General features: G+C 40.3%; 1 protein-coding gene across 1 annotated transcript in view; it reads left to right on the top strand.

Moving 5' to 3' along the window:
• Positions 1–15,506, top strand: part of LOC127504736 (NACHT, LRR and PYD domains-containing protein 12-like) — a 595,457-nt gene that overhangs the window by 571,962 nt on the left and 7,989 nt on the right. The window contains exons 125-126 of the mRNA XM_051879684.1: positions 12,396–12,569; positions 14,073–14,246. Coding sequence (XP_051735644.1) covers positions 12,396–12,569; positions 14,073–14,246 — 348 coding nt within the window. The remainder of the gene's footprint in view (positions 1–12,395; positions 12,570–14,072; positions 14,247–15,506) is intronic.

The raw sequence follows: 15,506 nt of genomic DNA, 5'->3' as shown, positions 1-15,506 counted from the left end.
TATCTGTCTATCTATCTGTCTATACTATCTATCTATCTATCTATCTATCTATCTATCTGTCTATCATCTGTCTATCTATCTATCTGTCTATCCATCTGTCTATCTATCTATCTATCTATCTGTCTGTCTATCTGTCTATCTATCTATCTGTCTGTCTATCTATCTATCTATCTATCTATCTATCTATCTATCTATCTATCTATCTATCTATCTGTCTATCTGTCTGTCTGTCTGTCTATCTATCTATCTATCTATCTATCTGTCCATCTGTCTATCTATCTGTCTATCTATCTCTATCTATCTGTCTATCTGTCTCTCTATCTATCTATCTATCTATCTATCTATCTATCTATCTATCTATCTATCTGTCTATCTATCTATCTATCTGTCTGTCTATCTGTCTATCTATCTATCTATCTATCTGTCTGTCTATCTATCTATCTATCTATCTATCTATCTATCTATCTATCTATCTATCTATCTGTCTATCTGTCTGTCTGTCTGTCTATCTATCTATCTATCTATCTATCTGTCCATCTGTCTATCTATCTCTATCTATCTGTCTATCTGTCTATCTATCTATCTATCTATCTATCTATCTATCTATCTATCTGTCTATCTATCTATCTATCTATCTATCTATCTATCTATCTATCTATCTATCTATCTGTCTGTCTATCTATCTATCTATCTATCTATCTATCTGTCTGTCTATCTATCTATCTGTCTATCTATCTATCTATCTATCTATCTATCTATCTATCTATCTGTCCATCTGTCTCTCTATCTATCTATCTATCTATCTATTTGTCTGTCTGTCTGTCTGTCTATCTATCTGTATCTATCTATCTATCTATCTATCTATCTATCTATCTATCTATCTATCTGTCTCGCTGTCTGTCTATCTATTAAAACTACTAAACTAAAACTTAAACCTTCAAACTTTTAAAACTACTTCAATCTTTCTGGCTAGACTTTTTTAAGCCAACTTAAAGTTTGTCTACAAACTTTTTTATCTAGTTTAGATTATTTTCCTGACCGACAACCGAAGTTCATTATCGATCGAACCGTTAAGATCAGAATGTCATATTAGAATTAAATTAAATTAGAATAGATGTGTGTCTGTGACCCATTAAAAACACCACAAATGTTTGTTTCTTTCCAGGAGTTTATCTTTACATTCACAAATAGTGACATAAACAGCAGAACATGAGGATTCACACATCATCACATCACACAGCGCTTCTGTGGAGAAAAACAGAACAAAATTAACTAGCCTATAATATATATATATATAATAGAATTTATAGAGGGTGATATTTAAATGAGGATTGTTTTCAGCCGCCACATTTATCAACATACGATCATTCGTACGATGGGATTGGCAGCATACTAATGTTTGATGAATCACACGTGAACCCTGTAGTAAGATGATTTCTGCGCTCAGATCTACGTTAGATTGATAAATGAGGCCCAATGAGTCTGAGTTCACATTATAATTGTGCAAAATTTTCACCTTTTAGTATTTTGTGATCTGGTGAAATAAAGATGATGATCTCTTTCCTCTGTCTGTTTTATTTGATCATGAAGATGATGTGACTTTACAGAATAAAGAGTTCCCTTTCATGGGAACTGTCGACGCTACGTCATATGACGTTATGGGAACCTTCTGCGTGATTGCGTCGTGAAGCACTCTTGTATCTAACCAATGATGAGACGAGACGACGGAGGCGGGTGACGTCACAGACCAGGAAACTATAAAGCATACCCAGAACAAAGAACGCTAGCTTCTGTTGTCTTCAGCAAGCGCTCTGTGTTATCGTGTGTCTTATTTGGTGTTGTTTGTCTTATTACATAAACAAGTCACAATCTCTTCGTCTGAGGACAAGAGTATCTCACACCAATCCATATATTTATATATAAAAAAGACACGTATTATGGCGAAAAACAGCAGTTGAATGGGAGTTGAGCATGCCCAGGCAGCTCTTGAGGGAGCTGTCTGTGCGCATTGTAAAAAACTCACTCTCAGGACACTGTGTTCCTGTGTTCCCCGCGGATCGGGTCCCGCTTCTGCTGAGGCAGAGCGGAGGCTCCATTCGTGGGGTTCACAATTGGATCTGACAGAGGGGTTAGAGACGGGCGCCGCCCTTTCTCTGCCCTTACCTGCCAGGTTCAGTGCCGTCTCCCAGGTGGAAGCACGCTCTGCGGTTTCTTCCCCCGGATTGAGGCACCGGTATTTCACATGTCCAGCTCTGAGGAGGTGGATATTGTGATATCGATCTGAGGACTCGCCACCTCATACACATATCGTGTTTCAAAATCACACGTTTATAACAAATCAATAGTGAACAGCAGTTTGAATCGCGTTTCCCCCTGTGCTACATTATAAAGCGAGTGGGGATACACGCGGTTTATGTGTTGTTTGCTGGGAGTGGAGCATGCACGTCAGCTCACAACTGACAGTGAGCAGTGTTCGTTCATAAAAAAAAAAAAAAAAATGTCCCGAAGAGAAGCATGCACTAGCGGGAGTTTTTTAGCTCCACTCCTGTTGGCTTTATTCTCGAGGGAATAAAAGTCTAACGCAAGGCTCGGATCTCGCGTTGCCGAGGCAGCGCGTGGATTGAGTTTTCATTAAAGAATTTATAGCTCGGATCTCGCGTTGCCGAGGCAGCGTGTAGATTAAGTCTGCAAGAGAGAATATACGGCTCGGGTCTCGCGTTTGCCGAGGCTGCGCATAGATCACGTGTCCGTAATCTTATATATATATATATATATATATATATATATATGTGTATTTATATTTGGAGGGAACTGAGTAGACGGGAGTTTCCCTTTCTCTCTTTCCCTAAAATACCTTGCGAATTATTACGAGCTATAATTCTTTTGTATTCAAAAAATCTGGCTGCATTTAATTTGAGGATTAGATGAAATATTGAATACATTAAAATGCATTAAATTCTGAGGAATTTAAAAGAAAATAAAGGAGACCGTTCTGCCAACCCTGCCACCTCGTGTGCTTCAGGGCGCAGTGGTTTCCAGTGTTCCTTCAAGAAAGAGGAGGGCTGTAGAGCGGTCAGTTCAGATGTTCCCTGCCGGCTCGCCGTTTCAGGGCACTGGTCTGACCGTTCATCCAAAGAAAGTGTCGCCACCCGTGCTCCCCCGCAGAAAGCTTGGGGACAGGGACAGGCGACACAGCTGAAGTCTTTGTGGGGTAACACAGATCTGCGGACTGTAATTATCACCAAGAAGGTTTCGAAGAGGTCCTGATGCCAGTGGCGAGGGACATTGGAGGGCAGCCCCCTCCAGAGAGGGTCGGGTATTAAAATATTTGGTACCCATCCCTCTTTGGCGCCCTCAGGGGGCCGTTCTGCTAACCCTGCCACCCAGTGTGCTTCAGGGCGCAGCGGTCTCCACTGACCCTCCGAGGAGGGCCGGTCATCACTTGATTCGGCTGTTCCTTGCCGGTCCGCCGTTTCAGGGCGCCGAATTAAGTGCTCAAAAAACACCAGAGGCCAGTCTCGAGAGACTGGTTCCCTTAGTAAATTTTCTGGCAGAATGGAAACTTCTCCCAAATATTTCAAAATGGGTGCTGCTCACAATAGAAAAGGGTTACAAATTCGGGTCTCGCCCGCCCCAGTTTATTGGGGTCCTTCCCACAGTGGTGGCCCCCGAGCAGTCTCTGGTAATGGAACAGGAGGTTATGACGCTCTTGCAAAAAGGAGCTATAGAAGGGGTTCTCCTCCCAGCAAGCTGTCAGGGTTTTACAACCAGTGCTTCATTGTTCCAAAGAAGGATGGAGGGTTATCCCACAGATCAGGTCCGAGGACTGGTTTGTTGCGATAGACCTGAAAGATGCTTACATTCATGTATCCATCCATCCTCAACACAGGAAGTTCCTCAGGTTTGCTTTCGGGGACAAAGCTTACCTGTACAGGGTTCTTCCCTTTGGCCTTATCACCCCGCACATTTACGAAGTGCGTGGATGCAGCTCTGGCTCCACTGAGACTCCAGGGCATCCGCGTACTGAACTATATCGACGACTGGTTGATTATAGCTCAAACAGAACATCTGGCAGTTCAACATCGAGATGTTGTTCTGTCACACATGAAGAGGCTTGTGCTGAGGCTCAATGCCAAGAAAAGTGTGCTGGTTCCGGCTCAAATTACCAACTACTTAGGGGTAGTTTGGGACTCCACCACGATGCAGGCACATCTGTCTCCTGCTCGTGTGAGTTCCATTCTTAATGCCGTGAATGGGGTGAAACTAGGCCAGTCACTCACTGTTAAACGGTTTCAAAGACTGTTGGGTCTCATGGCAGCTGCGTCCAACGGGATACCTTTTGGCCTGCTGCACATGAGACCCTTGCAGTGGTGGCTCAGGACCAAGGGGTTTCTCCGAGGGGAAATCCTTTTTGCACGATCAAAGTCACGCGGCGATGCCTTCGTGCTCTGGTCGTGTGGAAAAAGCCTTGGTTCCTGTCCCAGGTACCTGTGTTGGTGGTTCCTTGTCATCGCGTAATGCTTACGACGGATGCTTCCCTCACGGGCTGGGGGGCGATCATGAGTGGTTGCTCAGCTCAGGGTCTCTGGGAGGACCATCATAGTTCCTGGCACATAAATCGGCTGGAAATGATGGCGGTATTTCTTGCAGTAAAATACTTCCTCCCAGACCTGAGGGCCCATCACATGTTGGTCCACACGGACAACATGTCGGTGGTCTCATATCAACCATCAGGGGGGTCTGCGGTCTCGCCAACTATGCAATTGGCCCGTTGGATCCTCCTGTGGGCCCATGGGAAGCTCCTCTCACTGAGAGCAGCTTATATCCCAGGGCATCAAACGTGGGAGCAGACGCCCTGTCGAGGCAGGGGCCGAGGCCCGGGGAATGGAGACTCCACCCTGAGGTGGTGGAGCTCACTTTGGAAAACTTTGGTCGAGCGGAAGTCGACCTATTTGCTTCAGGGGAATCAACCCAGTGTCCACTGTGGTTCTCCCTATCTCATCCAGCACCATTGGGTCTGGATGCCATGGTATAGACGTGGCCGAGGCTGCGTCTGTATGCATTTCCCTGTTCGCTCTGCTCCCGGGAGTTCTGGAGAAAGTACGCCAGGAAGGGGTCAGTCTAATATTGATAGCCCCATACTGGCCAACCAAAATATGGTTCTCAGACCTACTGTCACTTCTAGATGGCTCCCTGATGGAGCTTCCTCTCAGGCAGGACCTCCTGTCTCAAGCGGGCGGCATGATAATTCATCCACGCCCAGAACTACGGAGACTGTGGGCCTGGCCTCTGAGGGGGCCAGGCTCATAGATGCTGGTCTCCCAACTGAGGTTGTGGAGACCATACTCCACTCCAGAGCTCCCTCCACGAGGAAGTTGTATGCGTATAAATGAAAACTGTTCTCTACTTGGTGTAGACAAAGCAATGTGGACCCTGTCCACTCTTCTATTAGCCTTGTGCTTCAATTTCTCCAAGACAATTTCTCGGATGTTTTTATCCCCTTCAACCTTGAAGGTTTATGTTGCGACCATTTCGGCCATGCTCCTCTGGGGGATTCCTCGGTAGGTCGAGACCCCCCTTTTTTATACGCTTCCTCCGTGGTACTCTGAGGCTGAGGCCTTCAGTACGTACAAGGACTCCGGCCTGGGACTTGGCCGTGGTATTAGAAGGGTTAGCTGAGGCTCCCTTCGAACCACTAGAGGAAGTTTCAGAGAAACTCCTCACCCTAAATACCATATTTCTACTGGCTATTTCATCTCTTAAAAGAATAGGAGATCTTCAAGCACTTTCAGTTGCTCCTTTGTGTTTGGAATTCGCACCTGGAATGGTCAAAGCGTTCCTGCACACTAGACCAGGCTATGTGCTTAGGTCCCCACCAACGTCCCGGGTCCCATCGTACTTCAGGCCTTCTATCCTCCTACATTTACAACTTCGGATCAGGAGAAACTCAATCTGCTCTGCCCAGTGAGGTCTTTAGATGCATATGTCCACAGAGCTGCCCTGTGGAGTAAAAAAGATCAATTGTTTGTGTGTTACGGATCTCCTAAGAAAGGAGGCCCAGCATCTAAGCAGAGAATGAGCAAGTGGGTGGTCGAGGCTATCTCACTTGCTTATGAGGCGACCGGACAGCCATCTCCATTAGCTGTCCGTGTCCACTCTACTAGGGGTATGGCGGCCTCAAAGGCCTTAATGTCAGGAGTATCCATTAATGACACATGTGATTCAGCTGGATGGTCATCCCAGCACACATTTATTAGGTTTTATAACCTGGATATAGGCTCCACTCCGGGGTCGTCAGTTCTGTCTACAAGATAACAGACAGGTACTTGGTTCTACGGCGTAGTTGGGACAGTGTTCCCATAACGTCATATGACGTAGCGTCGACAGTTCCCATGAAAGGGAACGTCTCGGGTTACTTGTGTAACCCTGGTTCCCTGAATAGGGAACGAGACGCTACGTCGCGTTGCCGTATCCCTGGCATACCTGTGAGCGTCTTGCTTCAGCCATAATCCAGAAGCTAGCGTTCTTTGTTCTGGGTATGCTTTATAGTTTCCTGGTCCGTGACGTCACCCGCCTCCGACGTCTCGTCTCATCATTGGTTAGATACAAGAGTGCTTCACGACGCAATCACGCAGAAGGTTCCCATAACGTCATATGACGTAGCGTCTCGTTCCCTATTCAGGGAACCAGGGTTACACAAGTAACCCAAGACGTTTTTCTTCTGTCTTATTTTCTGCTCTCTCTCTCTCTCTCTCTCTCTCTCTCTCTCTCTCTCTCTCTCTCTCTCTGCGCATGCGTGGGCATCTGTCGAGTGAGTGTGAGGGGTGCGTGGTGAGTGTGAGTGGTCTTTTTGCCCACTGTGGCAAGAATATTTGCTTTCTTTTTCTTTTCTATTTCTTTTCTTTTTTTTGGGTTTTGATATCTGTGGTAAATCAAGTGGTGAATTTGTTTTCTTTGGGGGGGTTTGGCCGTCGCCAACCAGTGTATCACTGGAAAGCATGGCAGCCCAAAACACAAGCACTAGTTTGGAGTCTCTCACACGGCGCCACGGAGTGAAAGTGGTGTCCGCGGTGAATGTAGAGGAGTGTTGATGCCGTTGGTGATGTCGTTGGCCATGAATGTATTTTAGCGGCATCTAGAATGAATAACGCTATGGTTTTGTTTTTGAATTCAGTCGAGAAAGCAAACGAAGTTGTGGAGAAAGGAGTGGTAATTAGCGGTTTGTTTACCCCAGTGCTTCCCCTTTCTACCCCTGCGAAGAAGGTCACGTTGTCTAATGTTCCACCTTTCATTACAGACGAAATGTTAAACAAAGAACTGTCACGTTTTGGAAAGATAGTCAGTCCTATGAAAAGAATCGCTCTCGGAAGTAAGTCGGACTTGATTAAACATGTAGTATCTTTTAGGAGATTTGTTTATATGATCCTGAAAGATAATAGGAATGAGCTTAACCTGAATCTGAAATTAAGGGTTGATGACTTTGATTACACCGTCTTTGTAAGTACTGATGTGATGAAGTGCTTTGGCTGTGGTAAAACGGGACATCTTGTGCATGTTTGTCCAGACAAAAATGGCACAAACGCACAAGATGCCTCAAGTGAAAATGGTGTCAGGGAGGAAGGATTAACAGATAATGTTTCTGATCCAAGCCAAGTTGAGCCCAGGCCATCCACTAGTAACACAACTGATACGGTGCCTCTTTCAAAGACAGAAGAGGTGAATCAGGCCGCAGAAAAAAATGCATGGAGAGAATGAATTAGTTGTCACTGTTGTTGCCAGAAATGAGTCCAAGGCTGATCAGAACATGGATATTTCACATGTTAGTGTAGGGTTGAACAAAATGTCCCCTTCCGAGAGTGTTAATTTAGGTGATAGTTTAATGATGGATATGGATCAGGCTGTTTTTAAAACGCCTTTAAAGAGAAAAAAGAAAGACAAGGTTTCTGAATCGAAACAAGCTAGAAAAACAGAAAATGAAAAGGAGTCTGATGTGAATTGAATGATATTGGCAGCGAGAGCGATTTCTCCGATTCTGGTGCTTCTAGTTGTTCCCAGAATGAATGGACATGTAAAGATTATGATACTGAGGAAATTAGGAAGTTTTTAAACCTGACAAAAAATCTGAGGGGGGTACAGGTTGCTGACTATTTTCCAGACATTAAACGCTTTGTGGAAAATACTAGGATGTTTATGAGTGAAGGATGTTTCACAAACAAAGAGGTATACAGATTGAAAAAATTTGTGACAAAGCTACAAAACCAGTTAAAAAGTTAATGGCAGTTAGTTGGCTCAAACTTTTGGCCCTTATTGGCTGCTTTTTTCTTTATGGTTTAAGTTTACTTTTTTATTTTCAAATGGGTGACATTCACATTGCGTCTTTAAATGTGAATGGTGCTAGAGATCGTGTAAAACGCTCAGTGATGTATGAGATTATGAGTCAAAAAAAAATTGATGTTTTACTTGTACAAGAAACACATAGTGATGTAACCAATGCTGTTGAATGGGAAAAAGAATTTAAAGGTCTCTCTTTAAGTCATAAATCTTCATTTAGCAGAGGGGTTGCTATTTTATTTGCTAATAGTTTTACTCCCTGTTCTATTGAGACGGAAGAGGTTGTGAAAGGTAGACTGCTAAAGATTCGAGCTCAGGTTGAGAATCACACTTTTGTTTTTATTTGTGTATATGCCCCAACTTTACCATCAGAAAGAATGGTGTTTTTACATGTTCTTGCTGAAAATTTGTAAAAATGTAATAGTGAAGAGTATTTAATTTTGGGTGGAGATTTTAATTGTGTGGAAAGTAACATAGACAGGAATCACGTAGAACCACATATGCCTTCTCGTAAACGACTTACTCAGGTGGTTGAAACAAATGATTTATGTGATGTATGGAGGTGTCTAAATGGGAATTTAAAACAGTATACATGGACACATGCTCGTGATAATAGGTTGTCTTTAGAAAGAGGTTTGACAGATTATATTGTTTTAAACACCATCTTAGCATTTTCAAGAACTGCTTCATAACCCCAGTTGGGTTTTCTGATCATAGTCTAGTTATAAGTACAGTAACTTTAAACTTTGTCAAGCTGAAAAGTGCTTACTGGCATTTTAATACAAATTTATTAAGTGATGCACATTTTATAGATACGTTTAAATTCTTTTGGGAAAATTTTAGGAATGAAAAAGCAAGTTTTCAGTCTTTGCAAACATGGTGGGGGTTTGGTAAAACTCAAATTAAGCAACTATGTCAACAGTACACTCATAATGTCACAAAAGATATAATTAAATCTATTAGAGTGTTAGAGGATGAAATTCTGAAATTTCAAGAAGCGGCACAGTCAAGTGGAAATCAAACACATATTGAAGGCCTTTTTTTAAAGAAATCGGTGTTGTCTGACATGCAAAGAGTGAAAGCACAGGGAGCGCTAGTTCGGTCACGATTTCAAGATATAGACCAGATGGATTTGCCGTCAAAATTCTTCTTTAGTCTAGAAAAAAAGAACGGTCAAAAACGTGTTATACATTCTTTATTTTCTGAGACTGGTTCTCTGATATCAGACCCTATTGAAATTCGTAAAAGAGCAAATGTTTTTTATGAAAAACTCTATAGTTGTGAGCATGAGGAGAATCAGTCTGTTGAGCAGTGTTTCTTTGAGGAACTGCCAAAGGTCTCTGAGGACTCTAATGCAGCACTCAAGAGGGCTGTAAGCCTAGGTGAACTGCATGAAGCTCTCCAAAGCATGGAGAATGGTAAGGCTCCTGGGATAGATGGAATCCCAGTTGAGTTCTATAAAACCTTTTGGCCTGTGATAGGGGAGGATCTGCTGGCAGTTCTCAGTGACAGCCTAGTCGGAGGACTTCTGCCGCTGAGCTGTAGAAGAGCGGTCCTTACCCTTTTGCAGAAAAAAGGTGATGTGAGAGACATAAAAAACTCGCGACCTGTATCCTTGTTGTGCTGTGACTATAAGTTGCTTTCAAAAGTGTTAGCTACTAGACTAGGAAGGGTTTTGGAGGAGGTAATCCACTCTGGTCAGTCCTATTGTATACCTGGACGATCAATTTTTGATAATATCCATTTAATAAGAGATTTATTTGATGTTTCTAAAATGATGGGTATAGATATGGGTTTGATTTCCTTGGATCAAGAGAAAGCGTTTGATCGTGTAGAACATGACTATCTGTGGAAAACTTTACACGCATTTGGTTTTAGTTATGATTTTATTAGATATATAAAAGTTTTATACAATGACATTGAGAGTGTATTGAAAGTTAACGGTGGCTTATGTGCTCCTTTTAAAGTGTGTCGTGGAGTAAGACAGGGATGTTCTCTGTCTGGGATACTTTACACACTAGCAATCGAACCACTTTTAAATAAATTGAGAGTTTTAGAAGGGGTATCTATACAAGCCAGTAAAAGCACTTTAGTTTTATCAGCATATGCTGATGATGTTGTCATAATAGTAAATAAGCAAAATGATGTAGACACATTATTAAAAACATTAAGGGATTTAGAAGTCATCTCTTCAGCTAGAATTAACTGGGGTAAAAGTGAAGCAGTGTTAATAGGAAAGTGGGAAAGAGGGGTTCCAACACTCCCAAATGGGTTAACTTGGAAAAAAGATGGTTTAAAATATTTGGGAGTGTTTATAGGAGATGAAATGATTGTTCAAAAAAATTGGGAGGGAATAATAAAAACTTAAAACTTTAAAAACTTAAAGGTCGTTTAATGAAATGGAAATGGATTGTAAAGAGTTTATCATATAGAGGACGTACCCTTATTATTAATAATTTGGTGGCCTCTTCTTTATGGCACCGACTGGCTTGTATAGACCCACCTGCATATTTACTTGGGAAAATCCAATCCATATTAATAGATTTTTTTGGGGGGAAAAATGCATTGGGTACCCCATAATGTATTGTATTTACCAAAAGAAGAAGGAGGGCAAGGGCTTGTACATTTACAAAGTAGGACTGCAGCTTTTCGCTTACAGTTTATACAGCGATTCCTTACTGGCCCAGAGAACTTAAGCTGGAGGCCAGTGGCCAGTATGATTTTAAAGACTGCTGAAGGACTATGCTTGGATAAGCCTTTGTTCTTGTTGGATCCCAAAAAAGTCAACACATCTAGGATGCCAGAGTTTTACAGGAATCTTTTTAAAGTATGGGATCTCTTTAAGGTGAAAAGAACTGATCCTACGTCATCTTTATTCTGGCTATTGAAGGAACCCCTGATCTATGGATCACGTTTGGACATTTTGGGTGCATGTGGGACAATGACTGCAGCATTCATTAAATCCAAGATTATAACAATTGGATGTTTAATCAAAGTGGCTGGGCCAAGTTTTGGTAAAGCTGAGGATGTAGCTGTTCTTTTAGGAGTGAAATCCATTCAAATTGTTACACAAGTATTACAGAAGTTACAATCTGCTTTTATAATAGAAGAATTAAAGATGCTTCAAGGTTACAGTGAAGGGGAATTTATCCCTAATGAAAAGGACCAGTTTCCAAATCTGCTTCTTTCACAAAATTTAGGTGATTGTACAGGATTTTTTTTGGAATCTGAATTGGTGACAGATATAGATTTGTATGAAAGTAATGGGAAAAAAATGTATAAAGCTTGTGTAAAGGTTTTTAACAAAAGGGGATTACATGAAAGAATTGACACACCGTGGCGTACTGTTTCTAAGATGAGTAATAATGTTAGACCAGAGTGGAGAGCACTGTACAAGCCACCGTTAACTAAAAGAGCTGGAGATCTACAATGGCGAATTCTGCATGGCATTATTGCTGTAAATGCTTTTGTTTCTGTTTTGAACCCAGATATTAGCAATGAATGTCCTTTTTGTTTTCAGAAAGAGACCGTTTTTCATACTTTTGTGTATTGCTCAAGACTTAAACCTTTATTTGATGGTTTGCAAAATCTTTTAAATTGTTTTAATGAGAAGTTTTCTGTGCAGAGGTTTATTTTGGGTTTTAAATATGTTCAAAAAAGAAAGAATGATTGTCAATTGCTTAATTTTATTTTGGGAAATGCCAAAATGGCCATTTACATTAGCAGAAGAGAAAAAATTGAGCAAAGAATCAATCATAATGTTGAAAGGGTGTTTGCAGCTATGATCAAATCAAGGCTTTTAATTGATTTTCATTTTTACAAAGCTATGGACTCCTTAAATATTTTTGAAAGAATATGGTGTCATAGAGGAGCTTTATTCCGTTATTGAAAATGAACTTCATTTTGCACTTTTTTTATAAAATGTTTTAAATTTTGTGGAATTTTTGATGTTATGTGACTTGAAGTGATTTTTTTTTTAGTTTTGTTAAATAAAGATGCTTGAAAAATCAAAAATATCTCTCTCTCTCTCTCTCTCTCTCTCTCTCTCTCTCTCTCTAATGTAGTTTAAGTTCCTGTGATATGACAGATGAAGGTTGTTCTGCTCTGACTTCAGCTCTGAAATCAAACCCGTCACACCTGAGAGAGCTGAACCTGAGCTGGAATAATCTAGGAGACTCTGGAGTGAAAAACCTCAGTGATCTACTGATGAACCCACAATTCAAGCTGGAGAAACTAGAGTTAGTATCATTATACTGTATTTACTGTTTAGTTTATTTTAAGTCAACAGGACACAAGTCACATCATCTGTAGCGCTCGAGGAGGACTGAACTATTAACAAACTAGAAGATATACAAAGAAACTCAGACATGAATGGAACAGAAAGAGAATCAAAAAACAAACTCAGAACGTGACAAACATTGTCTTTAATCACAAATCTAACATGTAGGAGAAATAAAGCACAACCACTTCAACATAAACAACAGAAAAAAGAGAAGAGCTAAGGGTTTAAGGCCCCGTTTACACTAGTACGTTTTTGTTTTAAAACGATCCTCGTCTACACCGGCGTTTACACAGCGTTTCAGAAACGATCTCCGTCTACACTACACAACTGAAAACACATGTCACATGACCGTTCATGCACACTGGGCATGTGTGTTCAAGTGTAAACAGTTTCCTCTTGTGCATGTCAGTAGCTGCAGTATTAAACAATGCAGTTTAACTGATCAATGGCTGCTAAAAATGACAACAAAACCAGCAAAGATTGCAGTTCAGTCTCCATGTTATTGTTCACACGGTCGTCGAGGACACACAGAGTGGACGTGGGCAGCCACACCATCGTTCTCAGAAGTCTCTGTTTTGGTCCGTTTACACTGAAACACAACCCCAGTGTTTTCAAACTAAAACAGGGTCTGCAGCGTTTTCAGAAGTCTCAGAAACACTGGAGTAGTGTAAACCACAGGCGTAACCGTAGTAAAAGTTATGCGTTTTAAAATGAAAAGGCACTAGTGTAAACGGGGCCTTAATCAGGGTGTCCAATCCTGCTCCTGGAGGGTCCTGTAGAGTTCAGCTCAACCCCAATTAAACACACCTGAACCAGATAATCAAGCTCTTACTAGAAACTTCTAGACAGGTGTGTTGAGGAGAGTTGAAGCTGAACTCTGCAGGACAGAGTTTGGACCCCTGGATTAAACACACAGAGTAATTAAAGTGAAACAGAACAGCTGCAGGAACTAATTAACCAAGAACACTAACTAGGGAACACACACAGACAGCAACACCATGATAATAAAACACAACAAAACTGTGACACAAATAGATTATTCTGAAATCTTACATTTATATTGGACTAATGGTACTTTTCACTACATTTTCTTTTATTAAGCAAAATGTGTGTTTAGAGATTGTAAATTATAATCTAAAATGACTTAATAATTGATCAATTATTTTTTCTTTTATTAAAAATGTGAAAATAGACCATAGTTCATTTTTCTATTGTTTCTATATTGATCCTATATATTAATCTAGAGTGATAAATTCACTTATTTGTGGAGTGAGGACGGATCCAGACTCGGATTGTAACTAGTGTCCTCAAACGCTCCTGTCTTGGTTTGTTCGTTTATATCATTAAGTTTCCATGTTTTTGCTGGTTTATTAGTGACTGTATGACATTTATTCATGATTCATTTAACTCACACATGAACTTAACATGGATTTGAGTCATTTTCTTTTTCTGTCTTCAGTCTGAATAGATGCAGTATTACAGAGAAACAGTGTGTCATCCTGACTTCAGCTCTGAAATCAAACCCGTCACACCTGAGAGAGCTGAACCTGAGCGGGAATAATCTAGGAGACTCTGAAGTGAAAAACCTCAGTGATCTACTGATGAACCCACAATTCAAGCTGGAGAAACTAGAGTTAGTATCATTATACTGTACAGCAGTTACAGTGAGATTGAAGTTTATTTATTTTAAGACAGCAGAGCTTATGTTTCATTCTTTATAGCACTGCACTTTCTGGGTTTTACCTATTGGTCACATTTTTTTAATCTAGTAAGTAATTGTTTAATTTTCAGCGTTTGATATGATGTACTGTAGGGATGGGCATCTTTCAAAAATATTGCATTCGAATATTTGGGCTCATAAAAATCAAATATTTGTTTATTTAAATGACGCCTTAGGAGAAAGACGTTATTTTTTTTATTTTTTTATTTTTTATTAATTTTAATAAAAAAATTTATTATTTTATTTATTTTTTATCGTTTCTGAACAAGCTTTTTTTATTAATATTAAACATTTGCTTACAAAGTACAAAAGTGTAAAAAAGAGCCGGAGGTTCAGGGATGGCCAAACATTGAAAATGATCACAATGAAAATGAGAGGAAAATAAATAAATAATATAAATAAATAAATAAATGAGGAAATATCAATTAAACAGATCACATAAACATAACAATCCTCCCCACAAAACAAAATAACAATCTTAAATAAAGATTATACAAAGACACCAAAAAGTGAGCATACATTCAAAGTTTTACTAGCCTTTTTGTTTCAGGAGGTAGATAAGGATTTAATATAGATCTTAACATCTTCTTGAAAGTGAGAAGAATGGGAGGTCACTTTCATAGTTTTACATTTGTGGATGTAAAACTATGAAAAGCAAAAGCAAAATAATTAAGTTGGAAAGAAAAAATAAATTTTCCTGCTGCTTCTCAAAAATAACAAATCCAAACAAGACATCCTTGAAATAAAGCTCAAAGTCTTTATATATATAGTCTACAATGAACTGGCAAATGTCTTGCCAAAGTTTTCTTGTATGATCACAATACCAGAAAAGATGCAAGAGAGTTTCTGGTTGTGAATCACAGAAAGTACAGTTCACATCTATACTTAATTTCAGTTTAGACACAATGAAGGTTTTTACAGGATAGTACAGATGAATAAGCTTAAAAGAAATCTCTTTGACCTTATTTACCAGAAGATACTTGTTAGGAAGAGTCCAAACCTTCTTCCACAATATATTTTCCACTAAATTGTTCCATCTTGAAACGACATGAGGAGTGGAAACCCAATCATGAAGAAAAAGAAAATGAATCTCTCTATTATTTTTTACTGTAGATTTAAAGCATATTCTGCCTACATACGTGTCAGCCGGGTCTGGGAGAGGTATTTCAGAAC

This window comes from Ctenopharyngodon idella, chromosome 2 (genome assembly GCF_019924925.1).
Source record: "Ctenopharyngodon idella isolate HZGC_01 chromosome 2, HZGC01, whole genome shotgun sequence".
Lineage (NCBI taxonomy): Eukaryota > Metazoa > Chordata > Actinopteri > Cypriniformes > Xenocyprididae > Ctenopharyngodon > Ctenopharyngodon idella.
This window is presented reverse-complemented; position numbering and strand designations above follow the sequence as displayed.